We start from the raw sequence: 15,561 nt of genomic DNA, 5'->3' as shown, positions 1-15,561 counted from the left end.
ACAGCCTCCTCTGGGCGCTCCCGCTATATATTTTTTTATGTATATTTTTTTAATTTATTTTTTATATAAATTTTTTTTATACTTTCAAATATTTTTAAAAAATAAAATAAATTTAAAATATTATTAAAAAATATTTCTTTATTTAGAAAGTAAAAACAAATCATTAAAAAATACTTTCTTAATCACGAAATAAAATAAAAAATAATTTTTATTCTACTTCATAATTAAGGAAGTATTTTTTAATAATATTATAATTTTTATTTGAATTTTTTAAAATATTTAAAATTATTAAAAATATCTATATAAAAAAAATACATATAAAAAAATACTAGAACTCAGCAAAAGCCCCCAGCGGGGCATCTAGCATTTTCCTTTCATTATTCTCACATTTCACACTTTTTCTATTTTATTATTTTATTATTCTTAAACTAATTAAATTTTCTATTTATCATCTATATTTAGTAAGAAAAAAAATAAAAAATAAAATAAAAATACATATAGTGTATGATATATAAAAATGATGTATAGAATTTTTTTTTTTTACTTTTATTTATACATTGATATATCTATCTATAATTTTTTCTTTCTTTGAAAAAAAAAATTAAGTTTAAAAATTTAGGTGACTACTTTAAAGTGCTTCTCTACACATCCCATATTGAACTGAGATATCCTTGCTTGCTTCCCAGAGTTCTTATGTTTACTATTTTTATATCATACACCTACATGTAAAAAAAGATAAAAATAAAAAAGATAAAAATAAAAATATGTGTATAGTATAGGATTGCTGAATAGGTTTTTTCTACTACAAATACAAATTAAACCAGGATGCTCGTGGGAGCATCGTTTGGATGTACAACTCAGCTGAGTGCATTTTATTTTTAAATTACTTTAAACATATAAACGCATATTTCATCTTTTTTTAAAATGTAATTCAAAGGCAAGATTATTGGTTGAACTCACACCTAACAAAATTTAGATTTCAGATTATCGCTAGATCCCACTTGACAAAGCCACGTGAACCTACTTCAAGGCTTCTTTGGGAACTAAATTGTTCTCAAATATTTTCAATCTCATTTTCTTCCCAAACAATATTAAAACACAAATATTTTTAAACTAATCATTACAATTTTTTTAAACTAATCATTACAATTTTTTCAAATTTTTAAAAAAATCAACTTTTTCAAATTCTAAAACAAAAATAATATTAAAAAATTATTTTCTAACAATATTTTAACTTTATAATATATTTATTCAATATTTTCTCTCTCATTTCCCAAAATCTAAAAAAATACTTAACTCAAACTATCTCACTACTATTCATATACCATCTTATTACTATTTTAATCATTACAACTTTATCAAATTCTTACACAAAATAAATAAATAATTCAATTTTTTTAAATTTCAAAACAAAAATAATATTAAAAAATATATTCTAATAATATTTTATTTAAATTTTAATTTTTATCTCAACTCATCTCATCTTATCTGCTAAAACAAACGAATCCAATTTGATTCTAATGCTGTCTAGTTGCTCTCAAATCATGTGCGTCTTTTTCCAATATAATAAATTTGTGTGTTTGCTTACATGCATAGAAAGGGTTGGCACAAATGGTCACCAAAAAAGAGAGAGCAATTGCATGTAAGATGAATGTTATGTATCAGCCACTATTCAATCATATACTCCACACCTATAATTGTTTCATAAGGTGTTTGGGTGCTTTTCATAGTATTTGGGGGTGTTTTTCATAGGCTGTGGGATGTAAAGTTGTAAATAGTGGTTAATAAAAAAAAATTCTTGCATATAATTAATTTGTCATTGCTGGTATGTATTCTTATAGGTAGGTAGTTGTGGTGTTTGTAAGCATGTTTGTGTCCAATATTTTGTAGCATTACTGTTGATACTCTAAAAATCACATAACATGCCGAAAGAGGATAAAGAGTCATTCTTGGCCCACTGGGGTGACTTGGGCCTTGATTGGTGTTGTTAGGAGCCCCCCGGTAGTGCGTCAGTGTGGCTGTACGATGTCAGTGCATACGTCCATGACGGTGAAAAGCGTAGAGAAAATAAGAGAAGATAGACACATGAGTTTACATGGTTCGGCATAATACCTACGTCTATAGGCGTTTGTGGATGAGAAATCTATTATAATATTCTTATTTACAGTCTCTCATTTCTCACTGTACAATGGTGGCTTCAGACACATTTACCGGAGAAAAACCCTTTGCTGGAGCTCCTTGTTCAGAGGTTGAAGGAGATGTCGAAGAGGAAGAATAAGAATTGAAGAATAAGAAGATCCCTTTGAATTCGTCCGGCCCCCCCCCCCCCAATTTATCTGATTGTTTTTCCCACGTGCGCCCCTTCAGTGATAAGGCCAAGCTATCTTGCGTGTCTGACCGTGCCCCCTGACAACCACATGCCTCCCGTCATCCATTTCCCTTGACAGCCTCTTGCCTCCTGACCCTTCTAGTCCCCTCTTGTCCTCTAGCACCTAATCAGGTGGGCTGGGCCTAGTCTTTAGGCCCTAGTGTTTTTCCCCCCTCATAGTATCCCGCGATTCTTAAAGGCAATTTGATCCAAAAAGAAGACCTTGAGAATCTTCAAATGTAAAAAATGCAGCCAAATTAGTCTGCCTAAGTGCGTAGGGAAATAAGTTCCGGAGGCCGGTCCTCGTTCATTTGTTTCTCTAGCGTCAGTAAACATTTCCGAACTCAGGATTGAGAGATGAGGTCAATTCCCTAGAGTGCGGGTAGGCATCTCGTGGCAAGTCTGGGGACTCAGCTTTGTTGAACGAGGGGTCAGCGAGTCTAGGGACCCGACTTCGTGGTGAGTCTAGGGACTCGACTTTGTTGGACGGGGGGTCGGCGAGTCTAGAGACTTGGCCTTACCCCTCAACGAGTCTAGGGACCCGACTTCATGGTAAGTCTAGGGACTTGACTTTGTTGAACAATGGTGCTCGTCAGTGTTGAATTGATCTGTCGGAGCACGGGGCCAAATGGCCTGCATTCCACGCTACAGGGAGTAGTATTGTTAGTAAAAATGAATTCACATCAATTTTGAGAGCAACAAGTTGGAGAGTCTCAGCCACTGTCCCGTATCGAACAATGAATTCCACGAGCGGCAAATGCTTTCCCGTGCAGAGTTCCTCGAGCAGGTGATTCCAAGCAAGCGAAGACTTTCCAGTGCATGGAGGAGAGTCCTATGTTGTGTTTCCCAAGATGAGAAGTTGTATATCCAAGCAGAAGAGGTGCAGAGCAAAGTTCCCAAGCTGAGAAGTTGTCTCCAAGCTTGTGACTTTCGAGCAACAGTTTGCCTAACTGGTGGGGTTGGCTTTTGAGCTGGTGACCATTAGGTAGGTTGTCCCTGAGCTAATGAGTTACAATTTGGTAAGGTTACTTTCGAGCTGATGACTTTCGAGTAGCAGTTTCCTTAGCTGGTGGGGTTGGCTTCCAAGCTGGTGATCGTTGGGTGAGTGATTCCCAAGTTGAGTTGCACCCATGCAAGTGGGCTGCCGAGCGAGTGGCTGCGATGGTGACTCCCAAGTGAAGTTGCTTCCGTTCAAGTGGGCTACCTAGCTGAGAGGTTGTGATGGTGGGCTCCCGAGCCAATGGCTGCAAGTGGAGTTGCTCCCGAGCTAGGGAGGTACCGAGCAAGCCTTCGTCCCAAGCAAGGCCAAAGCTGGTGGACCTTTCGTCGAAGCTGCCGCCCCAGCCGGGGGGGGAGGGGGGAAGGAGGTCGATCATCTACAGAAACTACTAGCGAGCCACTTAGTATCCACCACTAGGCGTGGCGTGTCGCGGGCCTATTGGGTGGCAGAGAATCCATTAGAAGCACTTTGCTCGGCCACTAGAGATGGGGGCGAGTTGGTTAGAGACAAAAACCTCCGGCGGCCCAAGTGGTGGCCGCCGGAGGGTCAGGCGACTCATGGGAAATCGTCATGAGATTCCAAGTTGCGTCGGGCCAAGTTTGATCCCACGGCAGTGAACGGTGTGCATGGCCTACTGCCGCCGCCAGTCGACTGGGGTGGTCAGCAACCACCTCAGGGACGCAAACAGCATCGGCAAGCTCTGTGCTGTGCAGACAGCCCAGCTGGGTGACAGCGGGAATGGACTCTGTACATTCGCCACACTAGAGGCTGCTATGGATAGGCATTGTGCGCGACCCCTAGGGACAGGGGTCGTGGTTGCTGAGCCAGAAACTACTAGCGATCCAAGCGATGACCGTCGGCGGCTCAACTGGACGTGCAGCGCAGTGCCACAAGTGCACCTCGGCTTGCTCCCGAGCTCCGTGCATACACGTCCAACGTGCATGGCACTGTGCACTTAAGTTAAGTGCACAGTGCCAACGCGTGTACTGCACCCTGCCTTGTGGCTACTGTGCACTTTTAGGTGCACATTATTTGTCCACTAATGACTCGGAAGTGTAGGTGCCCAAGCAGTGTAGTATTTTATGTGATAGAGTGATTCGAGTGTGGGGGCAAGGAGTTTAGTAAGTCCATCACTTGGGCGAGAAAGATTTAATCTTTCCTCGCCAATATCCCCCCATTTTCATAAATGTAAACGTTAAAAAAATTGAGAATACTCATCTGGGAGGGTGTTATCTGTTCGTCCGATGATTTATTCAGTGCGTCCAAAAATCGTCCTTATCCCACCTCCAGCAAAAAGAGGAAATCAGATCCCATAGACTGTGCCATTATTGATGCTCTAAAAATCGCACAACAGGCCGGAAGGGGATAAAGAGTCATTCTTGGCCCATTTGGGCCACTTGAGCCTCGATTGGTGTTGTTAGGAGCCCCCGTAGTCTGCCGATGCGGCTGTACGGTGTCGATGTATATGTCTATGGCGGTGAAATGTGTAGAGAAAATAAGAGAAAATGGACACATGGGTTTACGTGGTTCGGCATAATACCTACATCCATGGGCGTTTGAGGAGGAAAAATCCACTATAATATTCTTATTTACAATATCTCATGCTTTGTCATTTCTCACTGTACAATGGTGCTTCAAATACATTTACCCTTCATCGGAGCTCCTTGTTCCAAGGTTGAAGGAGAAGTTGAAGAGGAAGAAGAAGAACTAAAGAAGAAGAAGATCCTTCTGAAGTCGTCCGGACTCCCTGGCATTTATCTAATTGCTTTTCTCGTGTGCGCCCCTGTAGTGATAAGGTCAATTTGTCTTGTGTCTTACCGTGCCCTCTGACTGCCTCATGCCGTCTCTTTCTCCTAACAACCCCTACACCCACATTAACTCCTGACCCCCTAACAGCCTCATGCGTCCCCCCTTCACAATTACATATCTTGTTTCACATGATACATGTTTAATATTATTGCATGAGGTTGTGCCAAAATCATCCCTAACTAGATTAATGCCCTGATTATATCAATTATGATGGATTCTTAATGAAGTTCTAGAAGTTGTGAGGTATATCCATGAATACTCAACAACACCTAAGTTTGTTGTGTATGCAATAAATAAATACTTCCACAATTATATCCCCTTTGTTTCAAGGGACAGACACATTTTCATGATAACAATACCTCGGTCCCTTCAAATGACAATATATTTTCACAATATAAGTTCCTAGACTTGCTAGCAATCTTTCTAGAGCCACAATGACACATACATCCATAAACCACCTTAACTCATATATATCATCCCAAATATTATTTAAGAGATACACTTAAAGTATCCTACGAAGAAGTTATGATACAATATATGATTAATGATTATGTGATATAGAGGTAAGTTAGGCACCAGGGAAAAAATATTATAGTCATACTTGTAGAGTTATCTGATCTCCATGTTTGTAGTGGTTCTTTTTTTCTTTAGAATAGCTGAGTCATACTTGTCTTATGTTATTTTCACAATTTTGTATGTCAGTCAACCGCTTTTGTCTTTATCACTATCTTCCCCTTTTATTCTTGGTAATGGACTTCTAATGGGCTAAACCCAATTCATTTTATAAGCAAAAACATGAACTTAGGATTGTCATTGTCATCTGGTTAACAAGACTATGCATTGAAATACCCAAAGCATCAACAAAACTTGGCGAAGCTTTGCTATGAACAAAATTAGATGAGAAATCTTCCAGCAAAGAAATCGCCTACAAGATCAAACTCAAATTCATGCCCATAAGAACTTCATAATCGTTAATAAATCTTCAAGAACAATTCAAGGAAAAAGTCACAAAGCAATAATCTTAAAAGAAGAAAAAACGAGTATCTGGCATTCATTAGAGCGTGAGGTGAGGTTTATCCCCCCTGTCGAAAGCGCTCTCTCAGTTATTCCTAGTCGCAAACAAATGTCTTCTAGTCACTCAAAAAAGATTGCAATCTATAAATCAAGTCAATAATAAATTTATCTACGATAAAAGATAGCTGACAATACTATATAAATATGAGGTGCTTTTATTACAAATGAAGAGAGACTATGTCGAAAGTATGGAACAGAGAACATTTTACTAAAGTTTTTTTTTCTCTACACATTAACTTTGGAAAAATGGTGATATTGTGTCAAGCAAATACTGTATGATAATTTTTTACAAATTTATTCACTAAAACATTACTAACTACAAAATTCAAGAATTAATACACGATATTAGAATGCATCAAGGTAATGATCTTTCAAAATAAATAATTGAAGTTTTACATACTTTCAGGTGGAGCAAATGATTATGTAGGATTGTATTCTTTTTTCTTAGCAAATGTTCTTTCCATAAGGTTTTTTTCTTTTAAAGATTTTAATGAGATAATTCTAAAGAAAAATTATTCTCATCAGGCATTATTTACCATCTCACACTCTAAGAAAAATACTCCACATCTTATAAAAAATACTCTCACACTCTATGAAAAAGCTATAGGTGTGGGTGTGAGAGTGAATAGTGACTAATGCATATCATTCCTCAATTCTAAAAACATTAAATGGTACACAAAAATATTACACTATTTTTCCTTACCAAATGGTAGTGATAGGGTTACTATCCTTTTACTATCCATTTACTATTTATAATGTATTTATTTTTTTATCATTTTCTTTTAAGTTTTTTTTAACATTCTTTTTTTGAGAGGAAACATTCAAACATTTTATTAATAAGACCAAGAGGAAAACAAGATTACACAGTTGGAAATTCAACCAACTCAATCACTTTCTCAGCTAGCTCAAGAGAACTCTTAGCTAGGCAGTGAGCAAAATAGATGCCACTCCTTCTAACAAAAACCACTTTCCAATGGTTAATTTCTGATAACAAAACTTTAGTATCATGTAAGATCAATCCCACACAATCCCAACGATCAATTTGTTATTCAACCCTTTAACAATTTGTTGAGCATGACCTTTAGAGATCACAAAACTAAGCCTGGACTTTATAGCCTGCTTAGCAACCTTAGTGAGATGAGTGAAAGAGTCCTCAAAGATCAATTTGTTTCTCCTTAACCATATTCCTCAAGCAATCACAGAGAAAATCTCCATAACATTTTGATCAGAAAGGGAGTGCAATTTTTCAACCAATTCTTTGAAGCTAGCTACTCTGTTAGTTATTTTTTGAAACACAATAGGCCCTTGGCTCCAAACATCCATGGCAGAGGTACAGCTCCACAAAAGCATGAGAAGTTGATTCCTCCTCCCTACAATAGATAGGACACAATGGATAATCAATGGAGAATCTACTATCTTCTTCTCAAACAAGTTCAATTTTGTAAGTAAAGACTCAAGGCATGCTCTCCACAAGAAAAATTTTGTTACATTTGGAATCTGAAAATTCTAGCAGTAGGTCCAGTCTTTAGCCTTCTTTGGTCCTTGAGAAGATTGCCACTTTTTCCAATTTCAGCAACTCCATCTGCTTATGATAAGCACTTTTCACAGTGAACATGACATCCTTAGTTCCAATCCAGATGAGTTTATCCCCTGCACCTGAAGCACTGATAGGGATCTTGAAAACCATGTCAGCAACTTCAGTCCCAAGAACATAAACAACCAAATCTCAATTCCCTTGCTTAGTCTCCATGGTAATCAACTCAGCAACCCGAGCCTCTTCACGCAAAACCTGTATAGGAAAAGGAACCTTATAGCTGGAAGGCCTGGGCAGCCACCTGCAATTCCAAATTTTAATGTCCTAGCCATTCCTTACTCTCCACATAGATCCCTTCTCAAGCAAGCCCCTGGCAACACACAAACTTCTCCAAATAAAAGATGGGCGAGGTCCCACTTTAGCTTGGAAAAAGTCTGTAAGAGGAAAATATTTCAGTTTAAGAACCTGGGCTACCAAAGAATCAGGGAAATGAAAAAGCCTTAATCCTTACTTAGCCAACAAAGCTAAGTTAAAACTCAAAAAGTCTCTAAAATCCAAACCTCTTGCCCCGTTTGCTTTTCTCATATGTCCCAAAGAAATCCAGTGCACCTTTTTTTCATTTTGCATATGGCTCCACCAAAACTGCTGCATGATTCTATTCATATCACCGAGTAAAGACTTAGGCAATCTGAAAACCCCCATGCAATAGGTAGGAAGGGATTGAATCAAAGCTTTCAATAGAATTTCTTTACCTGCCTGCGATAGGAACTTTGTTTTCCAATTACTGATTTTGCTTTAAATTCTATCCAAGATTCCTTTGAAAGCAGAAAACTTGGATCTACTTATTAGAGCAAGTAAACCGAGGTAGTTTTCATAACTAGAAGTACTTCGAGTCCCTGCAGTGCTAAGTATATAGTCCCTAGTTGCCTTTTTTGTACTTGCATTGAAAAAGAAAGAAGTCTTGGACTTGTTAAGTTTTTTACCTGAAGTATCCTCATATAGCAGCAGTATTCTGTTGATGGTAGCCCACTCTCTTGCATTTGCTCTACCAAATAGTAAATTGTCATCTGCAAATAAAAGGTGGTTAATGCTAAGTTTGTCTCTACAGATATGAAAACCATGAATATCTTTGACTGCTTCAGCATGGTTCAGTAGACTACTTAACACCTCAGCAACAAGAATAAATAGATAGGGGGAAGGGGATCCCTTGTCTAATGCCTCTTGTTGGAACAAAGCTTGCTTGTGGTTTCCCATTCAATAAGATTGAATAATAAACAGACAACATACAGTTCATGATCAAATTAATCCACCTCTGATTGAATCCCATTTTTACCATAGCCTTCTTAAAAAAAGCCCACTTCACTTATCATATGCCTTACTCATATCCAATTTGATAGCCATATAGTTTTGTTGTCCTCTACTTTTAGTAGACATAGAATGCAAGGTTTCAAAAGCAACAATCACATTGTCTAGAATCAATCTTCCAATAACAAAAGCACTATATGTAAAAGAAATGATTTGAGGAAGAACATTCTTGAGTCTATTGGACAACACTTTCGAGACAATTTTGTATAGCACATTACACAAAGAAATGGGCACGAAATCCATCACTGTTTTGGGATCTTTTAACTTGGGAATTAACACAATAAAAGTATCATTTATGAGGGACAAATCCCCTCCATGGTTGAGCACCTCAAGAATAGCCTTTATAACATCATTGCCTACTATCTCCCAGTGAGTTTGATAGAAAACCCTAGTTGAAAAAGGGTCTCCTTGACTTCCTTTGCAGTGAATCTTCTCGAGAGATTGTTGTTCATGTCTTCAGTCACTATAGGTTGATTGTGTCTCAAGCATTCTTCGATACCAATAGGGTTCAAGGATGAGAAAAGTTTCCGATAGTGTTGACAGAAAGCTTCAAAAATTCATTACTCATCATTAATCATTCTTCCTTCTTTGGTTGCAGCTATATTGGAACCATAAATGAATTGTTCATTTGTCTTCCTTCTTTGGTTGGCACACCTGTTAATATCCTTTTGAAGAGCCTTGATTGCAGCTATATTGGAACCATAACTTGAGTTTTGCATTGTTGACAACTGATTAAGCTTGGACTGAGTTTCCTTCTTGTGTTGTCGTAGAGAGTTCTTGTTCCACTGAACTAGAGAGGCCCTACAATTCTTAAGCCTTTTCTGGACAGAGTTCAAGGACAGACCTTGCTGAAAGGAGTGATCATTCCAACTAGATTGGATGAGATTGTTGCATTCCTCGTGTAAATTTAAACTTACTTCAAACCTGAATAGCTTCTCTTTACTTCTACCATCCCAAGTGGACTGTGATCTGAGGATTGGGCTGCAAGAGTGCAAATACTGTAGTTATCAAACAAATCAGTGCATAGCATATTGCCAAAGCTCAATCAAGTCTCTCCTTTGTGAATTGGTTGCCTTCTCTATCATTGCTCCAAATAAACTTAGGTCCTTTATATACTAAATCACTCAAGCCACACAACTCCACACAGGATCTGAATACTTCCATTTGCTGGTAAGGCCTAATGGCAACTCCATACTTCTCATGATGATGCAATATTTCATTGAAATCTCCAAAACATAACCAAGTCTTTCCTACCTTAGGTTTCATCAATCTCAGAAGATTCCAGCTATCAACTCTCTTGGCAGTTATAGGAGAACCATAAAATCTCGAGAGCAAAACCTCTTATTTAGACTCTACATGCTAAAAGAGAATAGAAATATGATTTTGAGGATAAGACTTGAGCTTCAAGTCAATGTTACTGTTCCACAAAAAGGCAATCCCCCCACTCAAACCAATATTGTCCACCACAAAGCTAGAGTCAAAACCCATTTTATTTCTCACCTCATCCACCCTTTTCCATTAAGAAAACAAAATTAGGGCACTTTGTCTTCACTAGCAAGTGAAGTTCACAAGCTGTACGGGAGTTCCCAAACCCCCTACAATTCTAGCTAAGGCCAATCATTGTTGTTGAAAGCAGCCTCCACAAACTCAATGTCAACGTTATCCACATCAAATCCTTTTCTAGCCCTCTTTTCTTAGCAGGTTCAAACTTATCCCCATAAGCAATCACCCCCCTTTTCCTTATTACCACAGCTTTAGTTCCCATAACCAAAGAGTCATCTTGATGTACCTCCCTTGCCCTTCTCTTCCACGTGGCATTCCTTTTCTTTATCTCTTCTACTTTTATATTAGGCAGCTCAGAACTAGAAAAGTCTAAAGTGTCCTAGGGATTCACATCTGAGGGGATGTCATGTTTAGAAACCTTAACCATAGATGGGTTCAGGGACTCAAGACCCAAATGAAAATTGGTCCCCTCTTCTACATGTCCCTTAAGATCACATAAGGGAATATCTGTCTGCATATCACTAGCTGAAATTTCTCCCTCAGCTGGTGCAGTCAAGATCTCCCTCTCTTGCAATCCGGGTCCCTTTTTAACTGAATCATGTCATTGTCAACAGTTGTTGGAAATTCCTTGATTTGCTCCTGATTAGCATTCTTTCCATCTTTGGTCTCATTGTTGTTGCGACCAGGAACCTCAGGCTGATGCTGCCCTCTCTAGTTGTTTGTACCATTAGCACCACCATACCTATGAGTTTCATAGATCTTTGAGTTCATCGGTTGTCCCCTTAGCCATGGACCAAATTGCAATGGAGTTGCATTACCACCCTGAAAACCACTCCTTTGCACTTGACATCCTTATGCATTGTGAGATAGGATTCCACATTGAAAACAGAAAGGCTGTAATCGTTCATACTTCATAGAGACCTAATATTTCTGGTCCTCCATCTGCACCCATTTACCACGTAACAATGGTTTGTTCAAGTCCACTGCTACTCTGACCTCATGCACTTTCCCCAAGCCATTCCATCCGAATCAGATTCAACCCGTATCACATGACCAATCAAAGAAGCAAGACTCCTACCAATGTCTTCTGTCATTGCTGCCAAAGGCCATGTAACTGGACCCAAAAAGGCACAAACTGAAATTTCACTCCACTCAGCAACATGGTTTCATCAACCTCTTGAAGAGAGACTAGGTTTCTATCAAAAAACCACGGTCTCCTTCCAAGGACTCTATCTTTATTAGCAAGAAGCTGGAACTCGATAAGATATCTATGGTCCCCAAGATCCTTAAACTTCACCCATCCATCCAACCTCCATATTTGAGCCACAGACACAAACCGACCGGCCACGTTAGGAATCTGTGGAGAACCGGTCCGCATGCGGTGGCAATTTGAAGAAACTGACGTTCAGCAGTTCAATCCCGATTTGAAGCTGAACCGACCGATATAATAAAACTTTTTTTTTAATATACCCTTATCAAAACGATGACATTCCACTTAAGTTTAAGTGGAACAATATCGTTTTATAACTATAAGTATTACAACAGATAATGGAAACAACGTCGTTTTATTAAGAACATAAGAAAGAAAAAAGTCTGAAACGATAGTCTTCTTCTTCCCCAGCCTCTTCTTCCCTCTCAATTTACTTTACAACTCTCTCTCTCTCTCTCTCTCTCTCTCTCTCTCTCTCTCTCTCTCTCTCACATTATTCTCTCAGTGGATAATCGTCGCCAGGGGAATCGACTTCGACCGAGAATTGCCTCGATCGACTTCCTCCTCCCCATCAACTGGTTACGGTCAGTGGCTCTCCTATTTTTTCAGACGTCGATCGGCATTGATTTTGTCCAAAATCCGCACCGACGCTGTCGATTTTCACCCCTAGTAGATAGTTTGAGGTTCTCTCATCTCCTTGTTAAATCCTCCTCCTCCATCACGATTCTCACGTAAGAAAATCAATCTAAAACTCTCACGGGAAGAGACTTGCACCCTTGCACAAGCAAGGATACTAGAACCTTAGTCTCTAGAGAGAAAGAGAAGGCACTCCGATCATTTTTTTAACATATTTAATCATTAAGGAAAAAATTAAAAAAATATATAATTTTACTAATAGTCAATTCCTTAACCATTAAGTAAAATAAAAAATTAAGAAAAATAAAATACAAGAAGAGTAATAAATGGGTAGTAAGAAGATAGTAACCCTATAATTATTATTGTTGTAAATGTATTATGCATTTAGTAAATGACCATTTAGTTTTTTTCTTAAAATTTTCGCTCATTCATGTAGTAAATATCTTAGAATTCATAAATTCAATAATGTAGCCAATTGATTCATGTATACCCTTCTATATTCCTTATCTCTCAAGTTTTTATAAATTAAGCCTTGAGGAGCATTATCTCTCAAGTTTTTATCTCTTACTATTCTCTTTTGTTTTTACAATATTTGGTGGATAATAATTTAACTCCCATCTCTTTGAATTGCATATTCATGTAACATCTTAGAATTTATAAATCTATTAACATAACATATTGATTCATGAGTAATATTAAATATAAATATTAAATAGACAAGTCTCGTATATAGATAATTTTGTAAAAATTTAGATCTCAATAAAAAAAAAAAAAAAGTTATACTTTTTCATGATTGAATCTAATTTTTTACAAAGAAACTTAGCATGACTTGTCTATTTAAAATATATACAAATTATTTCTCACATGAATTTGTTTACATTTTGAAATTTTAAAAATTATATAACAATTATATGTTAAAAGATAAAACATTCTTAATTCAAAAAAGTAGACTACCATCCCTCATATGGCCTCGAATTAAAAATTCATTCTAATTGTCATCCCCAAATGGTACCAATTTAATACAAAATATAATAATTTATTAGGAAAACACAAACTAAAGTGACTTTTTTTACATATTGCCGTGGGCGAGAGAGAAGCTTATCCATTACAAAAGTCTTCATATTGTTTTCATTTTTCCTCTTGTCAGATTCGGACTGTAATGGCTAAGATAAGGTTGGCTAGTGAATTAAAATAAGAAATTTAATATGTATCTTACTTTTACAATTTATATTTAATTTCATAAAATGTAAAGATATTTTTTATAAGTGTAATAAATAATAACTGATAAAAAAAATATTTTTCAAAATAAATTGAAATAAAAATTAAATAAAATATTTTTAATATTATTATTTTAAAAATTAAATTATTTATAATATTTTATATCCAATTCTCTCTCTATTATTATGAATTAAAAAATACTGTAAAAATCAGCTCATTTTTATCTTATTTTATTATTATAATTTTTACAAATTTTAACATAAATTACAATAACCAATTTAAATTTGTTCGTCTCAATGTCTGAAAAACAAACATTAAAGAGAGGATTGTAAAAGAGAGAAGAGAAGCACGAGATAGAGCCGGTGAAAAAGTAATCAGAATTGGTCGAATGATGATTCTAAACAAAGCCTAAACAGCCGCTGCACAATTTACATGCAATTACAGTCCAAATTATGACGTTACAACCCCAACCACTTAAATAAACACAAAAATATAAAAAAGAAGAACCGACAAAAGTCGCAGAGAGAGAGAGATTAAATAAAGAAAAACAAAAGTGGAGAAACATAAAGATAAAGCTAAAAATTAAAAAACATCAATTAGCAGAGAACTAATACACCTAATAAAAAAGACTCTTTCTCTCTCATGTCTCTCATCTATCTCAACACCCAACTGGAGCCACAGCCGGCTTCACCTTCGGCGGCCTTCCTCTCCCTCTAGGCGCCCCACCAGTAGCCGGAGCCGGAGCCGTTTTGGCCTTCTTGGGAGGACGGCCACGAGGCCTGCCACTTCCTGTGGATGCATTCTTCGCTTTGGGCGGCGGCGGTGGTGCGAAAGGATCTCTTGGTTTGGGTGGACGACCACGAGGTCTGGGCGGCCCGACTCCGACCACGGTTCCGGACGGGACCGTCACCTTGGGCTTCGGTGGGCGTCCGCGCCCACGCCTCGGAAGCGCGTTAGGGTCGGGCTTCATATAGTTGTTTTGGACCAGGACGAGCTGCCCGCTCTGTTTCAGCTGGTCGAGGTGGTGCGAGAGCAGGGTCGAGTGAGCCTCCGGTAGATCCGTGTAAGTCGACTCAATATAACTGGATATAGCCGACTTGTCCGAGCCATTCTTGTCGTTCAAAGCCTCGATGGCAGCCATAATCATCTGGAAAACACAAAAGCAACTCAAATTTCATAAAACCCAGCTGAAATCAAACAAGAAAACCCCCTGAAAAAAGCGTTTGCATAGTGAGAACATAAAAGATACAGAAATGGAAGAGAAATTGATGGTACCTCGGGGTACTGAGGGAGAGAAGGAGCTAGGGGAGGAGGTTGAGTTAGTGGAGGGTTATGGGTTTCTTCTGTAGCCATGGGAGCTTTCCTAGAGGAAGAGAGAGAGAGAGAGAGAGCGCGCGAGTAGAGAAGATGGGACTGTAGGTTTGGTGTGAAAAGAAAAGACGCAAGTGGAGTGGACGTTAAAGGGGTTGGGATTTTAAAAGGGTGTTTCTTGAGGTTCGGATCGAGGGACTGGGGAAAACTGAAAAGGAAAGGATGATGAGCGCCTTCCTGGGTTGAGAGATCGGACGGCCAGGGACTGTGAGTTAATGCCGAGAGTCAGACGGCAGAGATTCGTCTATTCCGGATCACACGGATCGATGATGTGGACTAGGACTCGTTTGGAGTTATAAAAGACGAAGTTACGATCAGGTCCCTCATTTTGAATTCCATCCCTTCAAGAAAAGCGTCTCAGATCCAGCATCCGAGTGCGAGAAGTGGGACCCGCTGGAGTTACACTGTGGTGATGTTTTCTCGTGTCGAATATGTATAGTTGTATACGTGTCTGCATTGCAGCAGCGTGTTAT

General features: G+C 38.1%; 1 protein-coding gene across 1 annotated transcript; it reads right to left on the bottom strand.

Annotated features, from left to right (window-relative positions):
- Positions 1–14,080: 14,080 nt before the first annotated feature.
- LOC108995518 (HMG-Y-related protein B-like) lies at positions 14,081–15,214 on the bottom strand. Its single transcript, XM_018971093.2, has 2 exons — positions 14,993–15,214; positions 14,081–14,864 (listed from the first exon to the last, which is right to left on the bottom strand). The coding sequence occupies exons 1-2, from the start codon at positions 15,068–15,070 to the stop codon at positions 14,376–14,378; spliced, it is 567 nt and encodes a 188-aa protein (XP_018826638.1). The 5' UTR covers positions 15,071–15,214; the 3' UTR covers positions 14,081–14,375.
- Positions 15,215–15,561: the final 347 nt, after the last annotated feature.

Source organism: Juglans regia, chromosome 16 (assembly GCF_001411555.2).
Source record: "Juglans regia cultivar Chandler chromosome 16, Walnut 2.0, whole genome shotgun sequence".
In the NCBI taxonomy this organism is placed as follows: Eukaryota; Viridiplantae; Streptophyta; class Magnoliopsida; order Fagales; family Juglandaceae; genus Juglans; species Juglans regia.
This window is presented reverse-complemented; position numbering and strand designations above follow the sequence as displayed.